General features: G+C 54.6%; 1 protein-coding gene across 9 annotated transcripts in view; it reads left to right on the top strand.

The window, feature by feature from the left end:
• AMPD3 (adenosine monophosphate deaminase 3) overlaps window positions 1–19,099 on the top strand; it is a 45,571-nt gene that overhangs the window by 24,744 nt on the left and 1,728 nt on the right. For 8 of the 9 annotated variants that reach the window (XM_045788866.2, XM_045788868.2, XM_045788864.2 and 5 more), the window contains exons 5-14: window positions 2,022–2,241; window positions 4,096–4,225; window positions 8,342–8,536; window positions 9,872–10,003; window positions 10,533–10,696; window positions 11,430–11,556; window positions 13,912–14,075; window positions 15,161–15,281; window positions 16,366–16,539; window positions 18,142–18,252. In XM_045788866.2, coding sequence (XP_045644822.1) covers window positions 2,022–2,241; window positions 4,096–4,225; window positions 8,342–8,536; window positions 9,872–10,003; window positions 10,533–10,696; window positions 11,430–11,556; window positions 13,912–14,075; window positions 15,161–15,281; window positions 16,366–16,539; window positions 18,142–18,252 — 1,538 coding nt within the window. Of the gene's footprint in view, window positions 1–2,021; window positions 2,242–4,095; window positions 4,226–8,341; window positions 8,537–9,871; window positions 10,004–10,532; window positions 10,697–11,429; window positions 11,557–13,911; window positions 14,076–15,160; window positions 15,282–16,365; window positions 16,540–18,141; window positions 18,253–19,099 lie in introns of those variants that run through there. The other variant, XR_015726902.1, reaches the window with a different exon arrangement.

Below are 19,099 nucleotides of genomic sequence, written 5' to 3'. Positions count from 1 at the left end.
CTGGGTAGAACTGAGCTGTAGAAGTTCAGAGAGAGCTGAGTTTGAGAGTCCTCCAGAGAGATAAGCAATCTCATCCTGGATATTTAAAACAACGCCATCAGACAGTAAGTGCTGAATTTGCCGGTGGGGTGGGGTAGAGGGAGGGTAGATGCAGAGTGCATATTCTGGGGCAAGAAAGTAGGCTCTGGAGTCACACACACCTACGTTCTGATCTCAGCTCCACCACTTTCTTGGGCAAGGTATTTCTCCAAGCCTCAGTTTCTCAATCTGTAAAATGGGACTACTATCTGTGCCCTGCGTCCGTTCTGAGGATCAAATGAGAGAATGCAGGTGAAGTACCTAGTGCAATTATAGCACCTGGTGAGTGAGCATTCAGTCAATGGTAGCTGCGTTTACGCTGCAGAATTTGGGGAAGAAGAGATCAGAGGTGGCAGGATGGTTTCTGGGCGAGTCTGGCCTGAGGAGGACCTAGGAGCACTAGAGGCTGTAAGTTAGGTAAGATGAACGAAGACAACAAGAAACCACCAGCTGCGAAGGTGGCCCCGCGGGATCCGACAAGGGCCTGCTGGTCTGTGCTGGTGCCCAGGACCCTGGCTGCCGTCTGGGCGTAGTGGGTGCCAAGGGGTCTCCTGTCTGCATTTTCCTGGGTTTTCCTGGAAACTCTCAGACCTGGATGTTGAGCATCTGTGACCACCTGGGACCCTGGTTAAATCTCAGCGCTTCTGGGCCCATTTCGCTCTCTGTCTGAGGCAAGTTGATGCCACCTGCCCCAGTTTGGGCAAGGGCAGACAGGCCCGACTGTCAAACGTGTACTTGATACAAAACAGAGTACCCAGGGGGCCGGGGAATGAGCCTAGTGAGGCAGAGGCTGTGGCTTCCTGCAGGCCCCTGGCACACTTTAGGGACTCCAGAGCTAGCCTGGGGCTATGCCTGGTGGGGAAACATGCTTCAGCCCCTGTGATGCCTCACGGCTGCTCGGAGCCGGTCTGTTCCGAACACTGACTCGGGGACACCCAGGCAGGTCACCTGGCCTTGGCTGCTTTCTTCGATGAGGATTCCAGGGCTGTCCCCCTGCCGGACTGGCCGCCGAGCAGCTGTGCCCTACGTGGGGTTGGCTGGTGTGCAGAGTCGGAGTCCCCCACCCTGGTTTTCTACTTCTGTTTAGCATAACCTGTTCCTTGGTCAGAGATGGAGCTTACCGAGAGTCAGGAGAACTCATGATAAAAGTAATGGGAATGATGTCCTCTAATTGATGGCGCAGACAGTACTGTTACAGAGCATTTCTTATACCCACTTTTGCAGTCTTTACAACAGCCCATCAAGGCAGGGTGTGTTATTCTCAGATGAGCAGGCAGAATCGGAGAGGTGAAGTGGTTTGTTCAGTCTCAGCTGGGAAATGGCCAAGAGGCGGTTTCTGCCTCCTGTGGGCTAACAGCCCTGCGGACAGAGAGCTCTGTCCTTGCCATTCCCTGCTCTGTGGGGGGTGAGCTGCCTATTCTGTGCTTATTTGGGGAGGAGCCGAGGCCTCCCTCCATCCAGCCCCTCGGCTGCCGTGGGCTCAGGAAGATTTGGGAGGACAGGGACAGCTTCTCCCACTGGGCAGTCCCAGGTGCTGCCTGTTATTGTATTAGAAGACACAGCGGCCCTTTCTAATGTGCCTGGCGTCCCTGTCATGCCCAGGAGGCTGAAGCTCATTTCAGTTAAATTAAAAACATTTACTGAAGTGCCAGCCATGTGCCAGGGACTGTTCTAGGAAATGGGGATATAGCAGTAAACAAACCAAACATACAGGACCCAAGATAAGGAAGTGGAATTATTTTCCATCGTGGCAAATGCCAAGGAGACAATATAAAGCAGGGAAGGGGATATGTGACGTCAGGGCCGGTGGGGGTGGTGGGGGTAGTTGGGTTTTAGATGAGATGATGAGGGTAGGTGAGTGACTGCCTGAGGAAGGGACTTCTGAGCTCACGTGAGCTCATGAAGTCAAGGGCACTTTGCCATCACTCATTCCTGTTTTGCAGACTTCCACCCTCCCCCTCTGCCCCAGGAAGACCCTTACTGCCTGGATGATGCTCCCCCCAACCTGGGCTACCTGGTTCGCATGCAGGGAGGCATTCTCTTTGTGTACGATAACAAGAAGATGCTGGAGCGCCAGGAGCCCCACAGCCTGCCCTACCCCGACCTGGAGACCTACACCGTGGACATGAGCCACATCCTGGCTCTCATCACAGATGGCCCCACGTAAGCCGGCTTTCCCCGAGCCCTCCTCTGTCTGCATGCTGGCTGTTCTGTAGGAAGGGGCTGGCAAAGGCCAACCAGGTCCCCTTTTTACTCCGGGCTTTCCTGCACTTAAATCATGCCAGGAAGAAAGTACTTCCCCCTTCCCCCGTGCTTTGTGGGTTCCTGCAAGTTTTGCACCGTAGGCGTGTTCTTAGAGTTGGCACCACCTGTCTCTTCTGCATCCTGGGGGTGGAGCTCCTGTTCGTTGGGGGCCACCTGTGTGCCTTAGAGTGGCTGCTCTCCCTCTCCCCAGGCAGGGCGGCAGCCTTGCAGCGATCCAGCCCAGAGCATCGCAGACGGTGGAGGAGAGAAGAAGACTGTGGCTTTGGGTGTTGAGTTTTCCGTGTTTCTGGAGGGGAGAGTGCCGGGAGCCTGGGAATTTTGTGCCATGACCCCCAGGATGCTCGCTCGCTCTCCGGCTTGGCTTGAGCTAAGCGGGCAGGCAGTTGTCTCCCTGCATCTGGCCCCTCTCTTCTTGGTGAGCACTTCAGCTAATCAGCAAAGGAGGTTGGGCAGGCCTGGCCCCTGAGCTGGGGAGCGGCTGTGCTAAGTGCTGGGCCAGGACTGGGAAGCTGGGGCAGGAAGGGGTGCGGTCACTGTCCAGGAGCCTCTCTTGCCCTGCCTTCAGGGTTTTGCTGGGAATGGTGTGATGCCAGTTTGCAAGGGAGGAGAATGGGCCCCAGAGGGGTAAGCAGAGTGGGTTTCGGGCCTCACTGATCTGAGGGCAGAGCTAAGATCTGGGAGGGAAAAGGTCAGTCTCCAGGAGGCTTGCCTCTGCCTTGTGAGGGGGAGCTTTGAGGGGCAGCCTGGGGAGGCAGTGGTGGGGGAGGACCCCAGCTGTTCCAGGAGGTATGTGAGCGGTGGTTGTCCTGTCCAGAAGGCTGTCCAGGCTAGTCCTGCTGGGGAAGGGAGCAGGTGAGATGGCCTTTGAAATCCCTCCTGACTCAGAGTCTCCGTGCTTCCTCTGAACTCTGCGCTGGGGCTTGTCGCCGTGGACATCATGGTGCTGTTCTAGGGTCGGCAGTGGCTCCTTATGAAAGTCCGAGTGTGCCACAAGGAAGCAGGGTGGCGTCACTTGTGGTCGAAGGTTCCGTGTGGCTGTGGGCACAGGCACATGGCCAGGCCCCTGGGCTGAGTGTGGGCCGGGAGTTGGCCAGGAGCAGTGAGCCTTCCCACCCTCGGTGGCCTTTGCTGGCTGGTGGGAGGGAGCATCAGTCCCTGAAGAGATTTCTGTCCTAGTGACAAACATCCCTGCATTCCTCATCTGCTTGTGATGCAAAATGTCCTCCGCTTGTCCTGATACCTCAGAGCTGAAGGGTCTCCAGGGCTCGGGGTTTGTCATTAGGTCACAGGATGCTTCCTCCCCGTGTAGCTTGGCTGTATCACTGACGTTCTGGGCAGAAGTGAAATTCCTTTTAAGGAATTAAAGGCGGCTGAGGATCGATAGGAAGACGGAAGGAAGGGACGAGGAGGGAGACCTTTATTGAGCCTCTGCCCTGCTCAGTTTGGGCACGGCCATCTCCCTATTTGTTGGTGGGAAACAGGTTTGGGATGAATTGCCTAAGCACTTACAGCTAGAGGTCAGAGAACCTGCACGAGGTCGCCGAACGGACTCTGCACTCACGTCACAGAACACAGGGAGGTGGTTACACTGTCCAGCCGGGTCTGCAGAAAGCTGGACTGGCCACATCCGTCCCTGCCGCATCCTCACCTCCCACCCGAGGGCTGGGCCCCAAAGCCGCTGGAACTCCCCAAACTGGAAAGCTCGATGCGACTTCTCCTCAACTGTGGTTTCTCCCCCTTCCCCACCTGCAGGAAAACATACTGTCACCGGCGACTGAACTTTCTGGAATCCAAGTTCAGCCTTCACGAGATGTTAAATGAAATGTCTGAGTTCAAAGAGTTGAAGAGTAACCCCCACCGAGACTTCTATAACGTGAGAAAGGTGCGTCAGTGGGCCGCTGTTGAGCGCCACCCCTCCCGGGCCTCCTCCCAACCCACTGGGATGCCCCGACCCAATCGGGCTGGTCCCCTGTGTGGCCTCCTTGGCTAGAGGAGTGGGATGTGTATATGCAGAAAGAAGACTGGACAGCTGCCTGCCTTCTGTCGGGCCATGCCTCAGACGGAACTTAGTATGACTCTAGGTGGAAACCTTTGTCCTTGTTATGTGCCCTCTTCCTTGAAAAATAGGGTGTGGTTCGTTAATTGGTTATAGGAGTCGAGGCCAGGCTACTTTTAAGGTAGAGGGTGTATTAAATTCATCATGGAGAGAAAAGGCTGTTAAGACTTGTTTGGACTTGGGAGTTTGTGGTTTTGCTTCCTTCTGGATCAGGAGTAGGTAAGGAAAAGCATCCCACGTGCTCCCGTGTTACCGCTCCCCTGGGGTTCGTGAGCAGCCTTAGCCTGGGCCCGGGTGCCCGTGGCCTGCGGGGCTGCGGCTGGGGCAGGTGTGGCTGTTAAATGGTCATGGCCTCCAGCTTTTCCATTTTCTTCCATTTAACTAATATCAGTGCTAAGCCTGGGGTGTTTGATGTTGAACAGGAGTCACTGACCGTCCCCGAGAAGTTCCTAGCCCAGAGCTCTCAGTGTGAAGTGTTGTGGCAGGGGTGGCTTGCAGGAAGAGCCCAGAACTGAGCTGACTTAAGGAGTGCATAGGAGTCAGCCTGGGCAGGGGCTGGGGCGAGGGAATGGAAGGCATGGCGGTCCAGGCAGAGGGCACAGCATAGCCAAAGACCAAGAGGGAGAGAGGGCTGTGCCATGAGAGAGGAGAGACTGTGTCCAGTGGGTGACAGGAGCTCAGGTGCTGGGGGACATCGTGGTGCTGGGCTGTGGGGAGAGTGAGGTGGCACAGGTATGTGGGGTTCTGGACCATGTGGGGGCCCTGGGTTTCTCAGAGGAAGCAGGGAGCAGGGAGGGGGCATGGTAATATTCTGGGAGAGAAGCTCAGCGGGGAAGGGTGACGATAAGGCTTTGCCTCATGGCCAGACCTGAGCTGACTCACAGTGGGGTCCTCATCTCCATTGGGACCTCTGTCCCAGATGTGACCCCTCGAGGACTGCCCTCCCCTGGGGTCAGCTTTAATAAGGGACAGTTAGTCAGGGGAGGATGCGGCTCCTCTGTGGAGCCCAGGCCTCCCTGACCTGATTGGGAACAATCAGCCGTGATGGACAGATGGCTTCCTCCAGGGAGGCCTCAGGGTCACTTCTGTTAAGCCTCATGGGGTCTGGCATGGACTCCCACTTGGCTGGGACCTTAAGAGTGAGAGGTGGCTTCCACTCATGGGCTGTGAGGCTTGTGGAAGTGTCTCAGGGGTTCCAGGTTCCAGGTTCACCCACCCAGCATTCTCACCCTTGAACACTCTTTGCTCCTTCTCTGTGAGCCTCAGGTGCTCAGACAGGTAGATGCTTCAGGTACCATGCCAACTCCTCTTAGCTCTGCCTGAATGCACCCCACATGCCCAGATGGGTGCCTGAGGAAGCTCCATGCCACCCAGTGCAGCCCTGCCCCTGCGTGAGCACCCTGGGCCTGACTGCTTCCTGCTGCCTGGGGCTGAGGTGTCCTTGCTAACTGCTAACTGCACTGGCTCCGACGCTGTTTGCTTCTGAGGTGGGGCCCAGTGGGTGTTCCTGGGCCAACCAGCTGCTCTCTGGCTGGGATATGGGAGAGAGTCCTGGTGGGGGCTGTTGTTACCGGTCTGGGGGTTAATGTGTTCTCTGGATAGGGATGACGTTGACCCCTGTGGTGTGACTCAGTGGCCTGTTCTCTGGCACCACGGCAGTCCATAAACACGGGCCCGGATCTGCTCCAAGTCAGGCCTCTGCCTGCCCCTCCCTGCCTCCTGGGTGCTGACTGCTTTATCTTACCCTGGAAGCTTCTTCTGTGGGGAGACAGCTGGCTTTCTGAAACGCAGCGTGGGCTGGGAGGGTGGGCTCTGTATTTCCAAGGTAGCTGTCAGTGTTGGGTGGGCAGGCCAGGGCCGTGCTCTGAGGCAGAAGCCGTGAGTGGCCACGGGTCTGAGTGGGTGGTGTTTGGGAAGGCAGCGGCAACATCACGACAGGGCATGACTTAGGACACCATGTGGCCCAGCCAGCAGGACTATGTAACTGAGACATTTGTTTTTTGCTCAGAGCTAAGAACCAGGGCCGAGTGTGTTTACTGCCTAGGAGCTGGGTCAGATTAGGCCTTCTCCACTCTGGTTTAAGTGTCGTATCACGCAGAGCAGATAGACTTCATCTTCTGTGCCAAACTTGACCAGTTGGCAGTGGCTACTCCCAGAGCTTAGTGAAAAGTACTGTAATTGATCAGTGATGTCTGATGTGCATGTGGAAATGGTCCGTGTCGGCGCAGGGGCCAGGTAGTGGCCCCTCTGTTTGTAAACTGTACTGTTTGCTTAGACCTGGAACGCACTGGTATCTTCTGGTGAATCGAAAACACTGACATCCAACGACAGGCTCTTTTACTTGTTCCTAAAATAATCACTTTGGACTCTGAAGTTTGGATTGGATGCTTCCTGGGTTGGCCAATTGTTTTTCTCCTTCATCTTGTGACTTGTGGGGTAAGGACAGCCTGCACCCCCTGCAGTGTGTCACTGGTATGCTGGAGGACAGAACCAGAAAACCCAGAATGTGCTCTGTCATGCTGAGGTAGTCGAGTCCAGCTGTGTCCGGCTGGGCTGAGCCAGGCTGACCACTTGGGCATCCCACATGAGCCCCGCCCGTCCCTGAGGTGACCCAACCTTCACACTGTGCTTGGGGTGATGGTTTAGCTTTTGGTGCTTTGAATGGTTTCATTGCTCTGATGTCTAGGGGTCTATCTTTCTGGTTGGAAGTGGCAGGATGAATGGCAAGAGGGCCCCGATGAGTCAGTGATGTGGCCAGTGACATGGGCTGGCTTGTATAATGCTCACAGAGATTCAAAAGCTCAAATGTCTGGTTTGGCATGACTTGGAGATGCCTGGCCAGCTGTGGACAGCATTCCCTGGCCACAGGTCAGCCGCCTCCTCATCCCAGCCCTGGCAGAGGACCTGGTCGGCTGTGGCAGGAACTGCAGAGCACAGTCTGGTGGTTAGCAGCATCCTGGCCTGTGGGCTGCTGCCATCTCCCTGGGGACCTCTCTGAGGCCCCCTGGGCTCAGGCAAGGGGGGTCAGGATGTCCACTGTGACCTCAGGCCATCCCTCAGCTTAGCTAGGGCTCCATTTCGTTAGGGCTGCTGGCTGAAGGGAATGCTCCAAGAGAGGTCAATGGGAAGAATGGTATTTTGCGGGGCATGTGGTGGGCCCTTGGGGTTATATGAGGATGTGGATATCATCATCTGTTCATTCATCCATCCGTTGATTCACAAATACATCATACTAGGCTCTGGGGTGAGCATTGGAGACTTTGACACATCAGATGAAGTCCCCGTCCTTTGAGGACTGTGCCCCCAGGCTAGTGACAGAGTAGAAGGGGACTCTGCAGCGTGAACTGGGAACACACGTACAAGAATGGGAGTGCGTGTGCTAGCTTTCCCTGCTGGGCAAGGGGACACCCGGTCAGCGTGCTGGGGGGGGGTCAGGATTGGCTTCCAAGTGGAGGAGGTTGTAAGCAATCCCGCGTCGGGATAGGTGAGGGGCAAGGAAGGCACGCCAAGGAGAGGAGACACACGGGCAAAGTGACGCAGTGCAGAACAGCACGGTGCCTCGGGCACCTGTTAGTGGTGGGTCATGGCTGGAGCACGGACAGGGCAGTGGCAACACCTTGGTTAGAAGCAAGCCTTGAATCCCAGGCTCAGGAGTTTGGGCTTTCTCTTGAAGGCTTGGGGGGGCCATTGATGATTTGTTAGTAGGGGAGTAGCCAGACCCAATCTACATTTTAAAAAGATCTCTGTTTGCTATAACAAGGTTGGTAGGGCAGCAAAGCTAGAGGGAGGACCAGTCTCAAAGTCCAGACGAGACACCGGGGCAGAGGGCGTAGGGCCAGGCACTGGTGGGACCGCGGGTGCTGAGGTTTCGCACGTCACTTTGAGGGTTACCAGTGGGGAAGGAGGGGGACTGGCTCATGGCTGGTGGGCACCGCATCGCAGGTGGACACGCACATCCACGCGGCCGCCTGCATGAACCAGAAGCACTTGCTGCGCTTCATCAAGCACACGTACCAGACAGAGCCCGACAGGACCGTGGCCGAGAAGCGGGGCCGGAAGGTCACCCTGCGGCAGGTGTTCGACAGCCTGCACATGGACCCGTACGACCTCACCGTGGATTCCCTGGACGTCCATGCGGTGAGTGAGCTTCGTCCCCAGTGCCTCACGCCATGCTGGGTGGGTGCTCAACCCCCGGGAAAGAAGCCATGGCTGTGCCTGCGGAGAGGCTGGCTGTGGAAGCAGCTGCGGCTCTTCCAGCCGTAGCGATGTGAAAGGGAATCTGGCCTCAGGGAGTAACAGGGCCATGGGACAGGGGAAAAGTGGGCGCGACTTGGAGTCGGACAGGTCCCAGTTCTAATTCCCCTTCTGCCGGTTGGGAGTTGTGGGCCCTTAAGCAAGTCACTGAAGCTTTTCTTTCCTTGCTTATACAATGGGGAATGCCATGTGCCTTATTGACATGACAGCTACTGAAGGACTAAATGGTGGTGCAGCTGCTATAGAAGACAGTATGGAATTTCCTGAAAAAGTTAAATACAGAATTACCATATTTCCAGCAATTCCATTCATATAGCCCAAAGACCTGAAAGCAGGGACTAAGACAGATCCTTGCACACCCAAGCTGACAGCAGCCTTGTTCACAAGGGCTGAAAGGTGGCAACAACCCAGGTGTCCCTCAACAGGTGAATAGATAAACAAGATGTGCAAATACACCCAGTGGAATGTGATTCAGTCCTAAGAAGGAACAGAGTACTGGACCTGCTACGACATGATGGACCGTGAAAACATGACGCTAAGTCCAAAAAGCCAGACACAAAAGGACAGTTAGTGTACGATTCACTTGGGTGAGGTACATAGGGGAGGCAAATTCGTGGACACAGAAAGGACAGTGGTGGTTACCAGGTGTCATGGGACTCATGGTTCAATGGGTACAAGGGTTCAGGTCAACAAGATAGAGAGTTCTGGAGATGCAAGGTGGTGACGGTTGCACAACTTAATGAAAGCATTTAACACCATTGAGCTGTACACTTAAAAATCGTTAAGATGATAAGTGTTGTGTTATGTATATTTTACCACAATAAAAGAATCTTCGTAAAACCAATAAAACACGGAATGAGGTAATGTGGAGAAGGTGCCTTATGAAGTCCAAGCCGTAACAGACGCCCTGTGTTACTGACTGTTCAGTAGTTTGGTGTTTTCTGCTCACTCAGTCAGCTGGGCTCCTAGCCGTGGCGCCTTGGAGCACGAGGCCCCTTGATCCTCACAGAGGATCACTAAAGGACCCCCAGGCTGGCTGAGTGAGGATACATGTCCTGGCTCCAGGACTTTCCAGGAGTTCACGCAAGAACGGACATAGAAGACATTTGTCAGCATGGCCACACATAAGGCACCTCGTAAAGGCCTGGAGAGGGAAACGTGCATGTACCGTGGCTACAGAACAATATGGCGATCTGCCTGGTGGTCTCCTCTCTCCAGGGTCGGCAGACATTCCATCGCTTTGACAAGTTCAACTCCAAATACAACCCTGTGGGGGCCAGTGAGCTGCGCGACCTCTATTTGAAAACTGAAAACTACCTGGGAGGAGAGTACTTTGCTCGGATGGTCAAGGCGAGTGAGCCCTCAGCCTCTTCAAGCTCTCCCCCGATACCTGACAGCAGCTGCCTGCGGACGGTGGGGGCGCTGCATAGCCTCCTGTTTCCCCTCGCCAAGTCCCTGTGGGTCCACCATCCAGCTCAGGCAACGCTCAGGTGCCCAGGCGGCCCGTGCGGTATCCCCGGCCACCAGCTCCTGAGCACAGGCAGGCTGGTGCTACAGGTGCTGACTGCAGGCCAGAGGAGGGGAGGGTATCCTGGTGCTCATGGTGTCCGGGCTCACCACCCTGTCTGTCTGCAGCCTGAATTTGGCTGGGGGCAGGTTAGCTCCATTTGGAGATGCATCTGCTGCCTGGCCTGGTTATGCACAGGACTGTGCAGAGGCCTTCCCCTCCCCCAGGAAGGAGCCTCTACGGAGGTGAAGGTGTTACATGGCAGCCAGGGGGTATAGATCAGGTCTTCCCCGCCAGGGAGCAGGTGGCTGAGGAAGCCCAGGATCCAGCAGCTGGGGCTCCTGGGCTGACCCGAGCTCTTCTTGGTGCTAGGAGGTGGCCAGGGAGCTGGAGGAGAGCAAGTACCAGTATTCAGAGCCACGGCTCTCCATCTACGGCCGCAGTCCCGAGGAGTGGCCCAACCTGGCTCGCTGGTTCATCCAGCACAAGGTCTACTCACCCAACATGCGCTGGATCATTCAGGTGCCCCGGATCTAGTAAGTGAGGTGGCTTGCGGTCTGCCCATGCCCTCTGGGGACACAGCCCGTCCCTCACGGGCTGCTGGCTCTGCACTATTCTGGTGGGGCTGGTGCCGGTGCCAGCTTGGGCCTCTCCTCCCTAGAGATTGTCCCATAGTGAGGGGTGGTCGGCAAACGTCCTTGTGACACTTCTACCCTTGTTCTTTAAAGAACAAGCCCATCTTCCATTGGGGTTTGAGGGTAGATAATCCTTTTGCGTGAGCCCCAGGTATGAGTAACCTAGTGGTGGCCTACACTGCTGGCCCTCTCCATGGCCATGATTCAGACGACCACTGGCCTCTCCCGTCTGGCCAGTGTGGGGCTCATGGTCCCTTAATGGGCTGGGATATGCCGTTTAGGGGAACTGAGCTGAGTGGCAGAGAGTTTGGACCACTGAGAAATTTGAGAACTCATCTCTTAGACCTTGGGTCAGCCTGAGTCCCAACATCCCACTCCCAGCATGGCCTCTAGCTTGGGAAAGCTCTCTGGTGGGCAGGGGTGGGTGTTGAGTTTGCAAACCAATGCCTGGTATTGCAGACCTTGCTGGGAGTTGGAGAGGAGAGGAAGGACCTGTGTTCAAGCCACATCTCTGGCTCTACTCTGGGAGTTTAGAAGGGAACACAAGCTGTTTGAGAAAAGGATGGGGCTGCCCTCCACAGGCCAAGGGGGCTGTTGGGTTCACTTTAATCAGCAAGTCTCTGTTTTCCCCCAGTGACATATTTAGGGCAAAGAAGCTGCTGCCAAGCTTTGGGAAGATGCTGGAGAACATCTTCCTGCCCCTCTTTGAGGCCACAATCAACCCCCAAGATCACCAAGAGCTTCATCTTTTCCTCAAATATGTAAGTGTGGGTGGTGCCCCAGGCGATGTGTATAGTGGTGGAGGGAAGAGAGGGTTCCAAGCGGGTTAGGTCAGGCTTCCCTTCTTAGACCCTCTCACGCATGTGCTCCGTGTGCTCCAAGCGTGGGCAAGAAACTGAATTTCTAAAATAGTGAGTTTGCTCCAGGTAGGGGAAGTCCCCATCTCCTCAGGGGCAGCCCTGGGGTGTGGGAGGGGTGTCAGGAAGACAGCAGTGGGGAAAGACCGAGGAGGAGTCAGTCCCTGGCCGGGTGGGGCTGGAAAGACTGGTTCCTGTCCCCAGCAGCACCCAGCAGCAGCCCCAGGTCTTTAGAAACACAGACATTTCAATGCTCCTACTTTTACCTTGAAATACTGGTTCGCATGTCTTGTTTGGTTGAGTACATGAGCCCAACAACATGTATTTATCTGGCTCGTTATGGGAGAGGGAAAGAAGGGCTGGAGGAGAGGCTAACCAGAAAACGTATGAGTGGGGCCGGAGCTGATCCCTCCCCCTGGGTTCCCAGAATACAGGTGGCTGTAGACAGTGAGAAGCAAGCTCAGTATGCCGTGGAGGTTCTGGGGGTCTGACGGGGAGGGAGGCAGGGAAGATTCCAGAGACCTGGGTGGATGGGGGAGGGCGATCGAGTCTGTGTGTGTGTTGAGTCTGCCAGGAAGCGTTTAAACAGGCTAGAGGGACATCATTGAATTTATGTTTTGGACATCTGGCTGTTGTGTGGAGAAAGGCCTGGAGGTGGGTGGGAAGGGGCAAGATGACAGACAGGGCCCGGCTCCAGCGATGGAGAGAGATGCTGGGGGCTTGATCAGCAGTAACAGCTCACGGTTTTGAGTGTTTGCTACCTGCCCTCGTGACCCACGCCATGACACGCTCTCACTTCAGCCTCAGGATTACTTTGCGTCATTTTGTTGGTGTTAATGCTAAGCAGAATCATCATGTCCTTTCTGTGTGTTCAGCACTGTTGTGTGCTCTCCAGGGGTTGTCTCGTTTAATTCTCACAACAGCCCTGTGAAGCTACTAGCTTCAATTCACACGGGAGGAAATTACATGGAGCTAGGAGGTGGCCGAGCTGGAATTCATACACCGGTGCCTGATTCCCGAGCGGGTGTTATTATCCTCACGCCGTAGGGCCTCTGGGCACGAGGTGGGGCTCGCTGTAGCTTCGACAGGGCCTGGGCAAAGCTTGAAGGTGAGCCAGAGGGAGGAGCCTAGGGTACCTTCAGAGGTCACCACCACAAGTGGGGGAAGAGCAGGTCTGGGGAGCAGGAGGAGTTGGGGGTTGGACGTATTTTGTGCTTGAGGCCCTGCATCTGTTGGATACAGAGCTCAGGAGAGGGGCTGACGTTACCTCCATGCCAGGCCCTGGAGAGTTCAGTTAAGTCATGGGGCTAGTGAGCACAGAGCAGGGCTCACGGGCCTCCCTGGCCCCCCAGCCCCACCCAGGCTATGCTGGAAGCTGTGGCGGCAGCCCTATTGTTGCCTTTGACACGTGCTTCTGTGATGGAAGATTCTGCCAAGACCCTCATGGTCCCTTGCTCCTCTAGGCACCTATTGTCCATACAGGAATGGGAGAGGCTGGCAGACCTGGCCAGGGCTCCCCAGTTTGGGCCAGATGTGGAACAAGGTGGACAGACTTTCAGAAGTCCCTTCCAGAGTACTGCTGTGACTGAGTAAAAGGGGGGAGACATGTCAGCAGAACTGCCCCATGTGCTGGCCAAGAAGCTCTATCTTCTGTAGGTACACTTTGGTCAAAGCCTGCGACCAGGTGACCAGGAAGCCAGTGACTAGGGGCAAGGCTCGGGCCCCAGCTGAGGTGTAGCTGCTATGGAAGGTCAGGACGCTCAGAGGGCAGCTGCCAGAGAATAGTCGGGGAGCAGAGCACCTCCCTCCTGGGAATCACGGCTCAGCCTTGATTATGGCTCAGCCATAAAATCTTTTTTTTTTTTTTTAAAGATTTTATGTATTTATTTGACAGAGATAGAGACAGCCAGCAAGAGAGGGAACACAAGCAGGGGGAGTGGGAGAGGAAGCAGGCTCCTAGCGGAGGAGCCCGATGTGGGGCTCGATCCCAGAGTGCTGGGATCACGCTCCGAGCCAAAGGCAGACGCTTAACCGCTGTGCCACCCAGGTGCCCCAAATAAATAAATGAAATCTTAAAAAAAAAAAAATAGAAGCCACGGAGGGACAGATTGTGGCCTTGTGCCCACTCCCCATTCTGGGAGGAACGTGGCCTCGGGCTCTGTGGTCCCCAGTGGAGGTATGACCCCGGGAGGCCTGGACTCCAAGGCCTTTGGCAGCTCAGCGGCCTTGGCTTGATGCGAGACCCCTCCTCCTGCGCAGGTGACGGGGTTCGACAGCGTGGATGACGAGTCCAAGCACAGCGACCACATGTTCTCCGACAAGAGCCCCAGCCCGGACGTCTGGACCAGCGAGCAGAACCCGCCCTACAGCTACTACCTGTACTACATGTACGCCAACATCATGGTGCTCAACAACCTCCGCAGGTGGGTGCGCCCGGCCCTGCACACGCGCCCAGCCCGGCGGTGCCCCCGCCCCCCCGCGACACGCGCACGCCGGCGGGTCCCCGGGCCGCAGGCGCGCTCGTACACACGGTGCGGCCAAACCCACGCCTGTACACGCGTGCATCACGTGCCCCCACACCTGCATGTGTTCCTGCCCATCTCGGGTGTGACACAGACATGGGATGCGTCCACGCACGCACGTGTTCTTTCCACTCTACCAGCGGTGTTCACACGTGCATTGATGCGTGTCACAAATTACCGTACCTGCTGTGTGACAGGCACTGTCCCGGGCACGGGACATATAGCAGGGGACAACACAGACTCAATCCATGCCCACATGGGGCTCCCGGCCAGTGGTCTTACCTGCACAGACTCCAGCCGATGCACACACACGGGGCGCCTGTGGCCGGAGTCGGGTGCCTGGGGCAGCAGACACTGAGCTGATTATTCCCCCCTTGCAAGCCTAGCCTCCCTCCTGCCCTTGTTGGGCCATGGGGCCTCGCTAGCTCAGCCTAAGTCAGTGTAGTCTGTGGGTGTGAAGGTTTCGGCTGGACCGTGATTGAAAGGAGACGGCCACGTGTTGGGGAGGGGCAGTCCAGGCTGAGCTTCTGCAGGAAGGGGCTTGAGTTCTAGCTCTGCTGCTGACCTGCTCAGGGGTTTCTAGTGCCCGACTCCACCCTCTGGGTTTGCCCATTTTTATGACCAAGTGGACTTGGTGATTTCTCATGATCTTTGCTGCTCTGAAGTTCTGTGAACCTGGGCTCCAAGGCCCGGTGAAGAGAAGATGAGGGGTGAATGGGGACAGAGCAGGGTCCCTTTCTACGACTCGGTTCCCTTTTTGTTCCCTGGGGGTGGTATCTCTTGGCTCTGAAGATCTCTGGACCTGGCGCTCCATACTTTGGGAGGGGTAGTTTTCAGAGGGCCCTGTGTCAGCTGTGTTGACTGTGCCATGGGCAACTGTCTCCCCTGGCGTAGGCCCTGAGCCTAGGGGTGCAGCCCCCAGGCCTGTGGGGCCCCAAGTAGGATGGACCAGGGGTTCTTGCTGACCAAGAGCCTCACTTCTGCAGGGAACGGGGCCTGAGCACTTTCCTGTTCCGGCCTCACTGTGGGGAGGCCGGCTCCATCACCCACCTGGTGTCTGCTTTCCTGACCGCTGACAACATTTCCCACGGGCTGCTCCTCAAGAAGGTAACCAGGCCACTCGCGGGAGCCTACCCTGCAAGGATGGTCCTGCTCTGGGCTCCCCTTGGGGGGAGGGGATCCCTGGGCTCCTGTCTGCCCCCGAGAGGCTCTGGCCAGTGACGTTAAAAGGCAGGGGCCTTTTTCTGGGTTGGGATGTCTGTAGTCACTTTGGTTTCATATTTAATTATGAAAGCAATATAATCAAACACATTGCAATTTGGATTTTCCAAAAGATGGAGAAATGGGAAAAAACCCTTATTGCTTTTTGGTATTTGTAATTCTCATCTTTTTTACCAGAGCATATTTCTAACGTGCTTACTATGAGCACAGAGTCCGTTGTTTCTGCTAACTGAATACGCATTCTTCCATGCTGCAACACAGTATTTATGTTCTGCATCCTAAAGGCTGTTGGAAGGATGGCCCAGCACTTGGATGGTCTGTAACTGATTCAGCTAGTCTCCGATTGTGGATATAGTCCATCCAACTTTTCGTTTGTATAAATAATGCAACCATGAACTCTGCCCCTTTGGTCTTCTCCCTATTTTGGATCACTTCCATAAGGATGTTTGCTCCGACTCCTCTTATGCCCTGATCCTGGGGAGGTCTAACGGTGTGTCACAATTCCAGGGGCCGGGGGGGAGGGCGAGTATTACAGCAGAAAACCACTCTAGCCTGGTCAGGTCTGCCCCTTACATCTCTGAGGAGCCAGAGTGTTTACAGACTCAACCTCAAAGCAACACAACACAAAAGTGGGCATCTCTGGGGCTGACCCACGGGGGGGGGGGGCAGTGCCTGGGGGCGGGGAGCAGAGTATGTGGGCTGGGGGCAGCCCGGGGCCTTGCAGCTGCCTTCCTGCCCTGAGCTGGGTCTTTTCCGGAGCCTAGACGGGCAGAGGGCGGCCCAGGAAGAGAGGCGCATGTGGTGGGTGAGAAGAACGTAGAGGTGGGGGGGGTCTGGGTGCCCTGGCTTTGGGGAACTCGGGCTTGGTTAGGGAATTGCACAGACACTCCCCAGAGCCCTGGTTTCCTGTCCTCCCTTCCTCCCTCCCCTCTCTGGCACTCGTCAGCTGAGTGTGGTGGTTCTTTTGCAGAGTCCGGTGTTGCAGTATCTCTACTACCTTGCTCAGATCCCCATTGCCATGTCTCCTCTTAGCAACAACAGCCTGTTCCTTGAATATTCCAAAAACCCTCTGAGGGAATTCCTGCACAAGGGACTGCATGTTTCTCTCTCCACCGACGACCCCATGCAGTTCCACTACACTAAGGTGAGGGTGTTGGGTGCCCAGTAGCCCCATCCTGGCCTGCCCCCACTGCAGGCACCAGAGTGCACGCTCAGTTCTGCTTCTGGGGTGGGGGTTGGTGGTCAGTGAAGGCAAGAGGTAAGCTCCTAGTGAGCGAAAAGTGTTCCTTCCAGGAGCCCTGTCTTTGGCGTTCTTGAACCCTTGAAGGCACAGTTTAACTTTTTGCCGTCTCCATTTTCCCTTTCTTCAGCATTTACTATCTCTGTGAAGTTGGTTAAGTTACTTGATCTCTGTATCTTATTCCTCTTCATCTGTAGAATAGGGATGCAATTGTCTCTAGGTCTACCTCTACTGTACTGTGAGGGTTCATGAAGATAATGAACTAGAGTCTAATAGAGTGTCTGAATACATACAGCATGTACCGAAATGTTAGCTAACATTTTGTTAATACTCTTATTATTATAATACTTCGGGTCTGTGGGGCAAGGGAAGAGGAAGGGAGAGGTGAAGTCATGCCTGGGGACCAGCCATTGACGAGTAAAAACAGAAGTGCCTGTGTCTTCTAGGACAGGCTCTCCAAGCTTTTGGTCTCAGGACCCCTTTACACTCTTAAGAACTAAAGACCCGCAGAAAGCTGTTGATTACATAAGTTATATCTAGTGATATTTAGATGTATTAGAAACTGATGCGAAATTGAAAAATGTGAACGCATTTAAAAATAATATTAACAAACCTATTACATGGTAACATAAATAGCAATTTTTATGAAAAAGAATCATATTTTCCCAAAACAAAAAAATGGCATTGGGAATGGCATTGTTTTACATGTTTGCAAATCTCCTTAATGTCTGGCTTAATAGAAGACAAGCAGGATTCTCATATCTGCATCTGCATTCAATCGGTTGTGATGCCTTGTTTTTATCAAAGTACATGAAGAAAATCTTGCCTCACAAAGGTACATAGCTGGAAGAGGGATGACCTTTCCAAAGGCCTTGGGGACCCTGGATCACACTTGGAGAACTGCTGCTCTCGCTTACAGAGGCAGCAGGGTGTCCAAGAGATTAACAGAAGAGCTTGTGATCAACGGCAGACATCTCACATCCTAGGAGATAAAGTGAAAGCACAACTCAAACCTAAATCCTTTTGGGATTACTGTCTCACCACCTGATCATTTCTCATTCTTATTTTATGTTCACCTCCACTCTTCATACTTTATTCAGATTAACTTTGATTTTTGGACAATCTTCTGAAAGTGACGTTAAATAAAAAGCAAAGCTATAGGGCATGTAATAAACATGTGTGTGGCCAGGGACACTGCTACAGGAGAGCAGAGGCAGGCATCCCCATGACTGACACAGGGCTTCAAGCACGTGCCGGTCAACGAATCGACACATAGGCATTTCGATAGATTTCCTCAGGAACCTGAGAATTTGCCAAAAATGCTCTTAGGAGTTCATCACTTACGGGGGGTGGGGTGGGGTGGGAATGTTGTTCAGTTATCCGGGTGCCAGACATGAAAGAAGAATCAAATCTGCAACGTCTGTCTGACGTTTCTAGCTTTGGAGATACGCGAAGGATTGAAAGGGATAGCCTACCATCTAATACCTTTACTTTTGGGGGGTCTAGGAAGCCCTTATGGAAGAATACGCAATTGCGGCTCAGGTGTGGAAGCTGAGCACCTGTGACCTGTGTGAAATCGCCAGGAACAGCGTGCTGCAGAGTGGACTCTCGCATCAGGTACGGGCTGTGAGGGTGCTGCTCCCCCCAACCGGTCCCTCCTGTCCCTGTCCCTGCAGCATGTGTACCATGGGTGCCAGCTGCAGGCCAGCCACTTTCTAGGGGCTGGGACCAGTGAAGACAACAGGCAGGGTGTCTATCACACTGAAACTCACGTCCTAGAGAAACCTGGGGAGACCCCAGGATTTTCAAGGCTGCTCTTTGACCCTTTCAGACCTCTCCTCAAATGTGACCTCCTCTGAGAGGCCCTCCCTGATCACCATTCTATAGTAGCCCCACACTTGCCATCAGTCTCTATTCCTTTAATCTGTTTTCCTTCATAACACTTATTACTACCGACATTGTAATATGTAGTTATGTGTTTTCCTGTCTTTCCTTCTAGAATGTGAGTTCCATTACCGTAGTTCCATTAGACTGTTTCGTTCAGCGTTATGTCCCAGGGCCTAGAATAGTCCCTGGCACATAGAAGGCACTAGGTATTTCTTGGACAGTGAACAGTACCTAGGTTCAATACAAAATTGAGGGATGAAGCCTGGAGATCAGTACTTATTTTGACAGCTCTCGAGGTGACCTGACGTGCAGCCAGGGTTGAGAACATGGTGTCTTAGGCTCCTGAGTCCCTCCGCTGGGTGATGTTACTGGTACAGGAAGAGGCTGCATTGGTCCTGCTCTTATTGGATGCTGATGCAGAGAAGAGCTACAGGCTCAAGATTCAATTGTGCAGACCTGCTTCCTAAGACTGGGCCTCCCCAGAAACACATTTGCCCCTGTTGGCTCTCCGGGGGGGGGGGGGGGGGACTGTCTTCACGTCTTCATCTTGCCTTCTTTATTGCCAGCAGCACTGGGG

The sequence above is a fragment of the Ursus americanus genome, chromosome 16, assembly GCF_024610735.1.
Source record: "Ursus americanus isolate L20-20 chromosome 16, mUrsAme1.1.p, whole genome shotgun sequence".
NCBI classification, from domain to species: domain Eukaryota; kingdom Metazoa; phylum Chordata; class Mammalia; order Carnivora; family Ursidae; genus Ursus; species Ursus americanus.
Note: the sequence above shows the minus strand (reverse complement) of the source record. Positions and strands in the feature narration are given on the sequence as shown.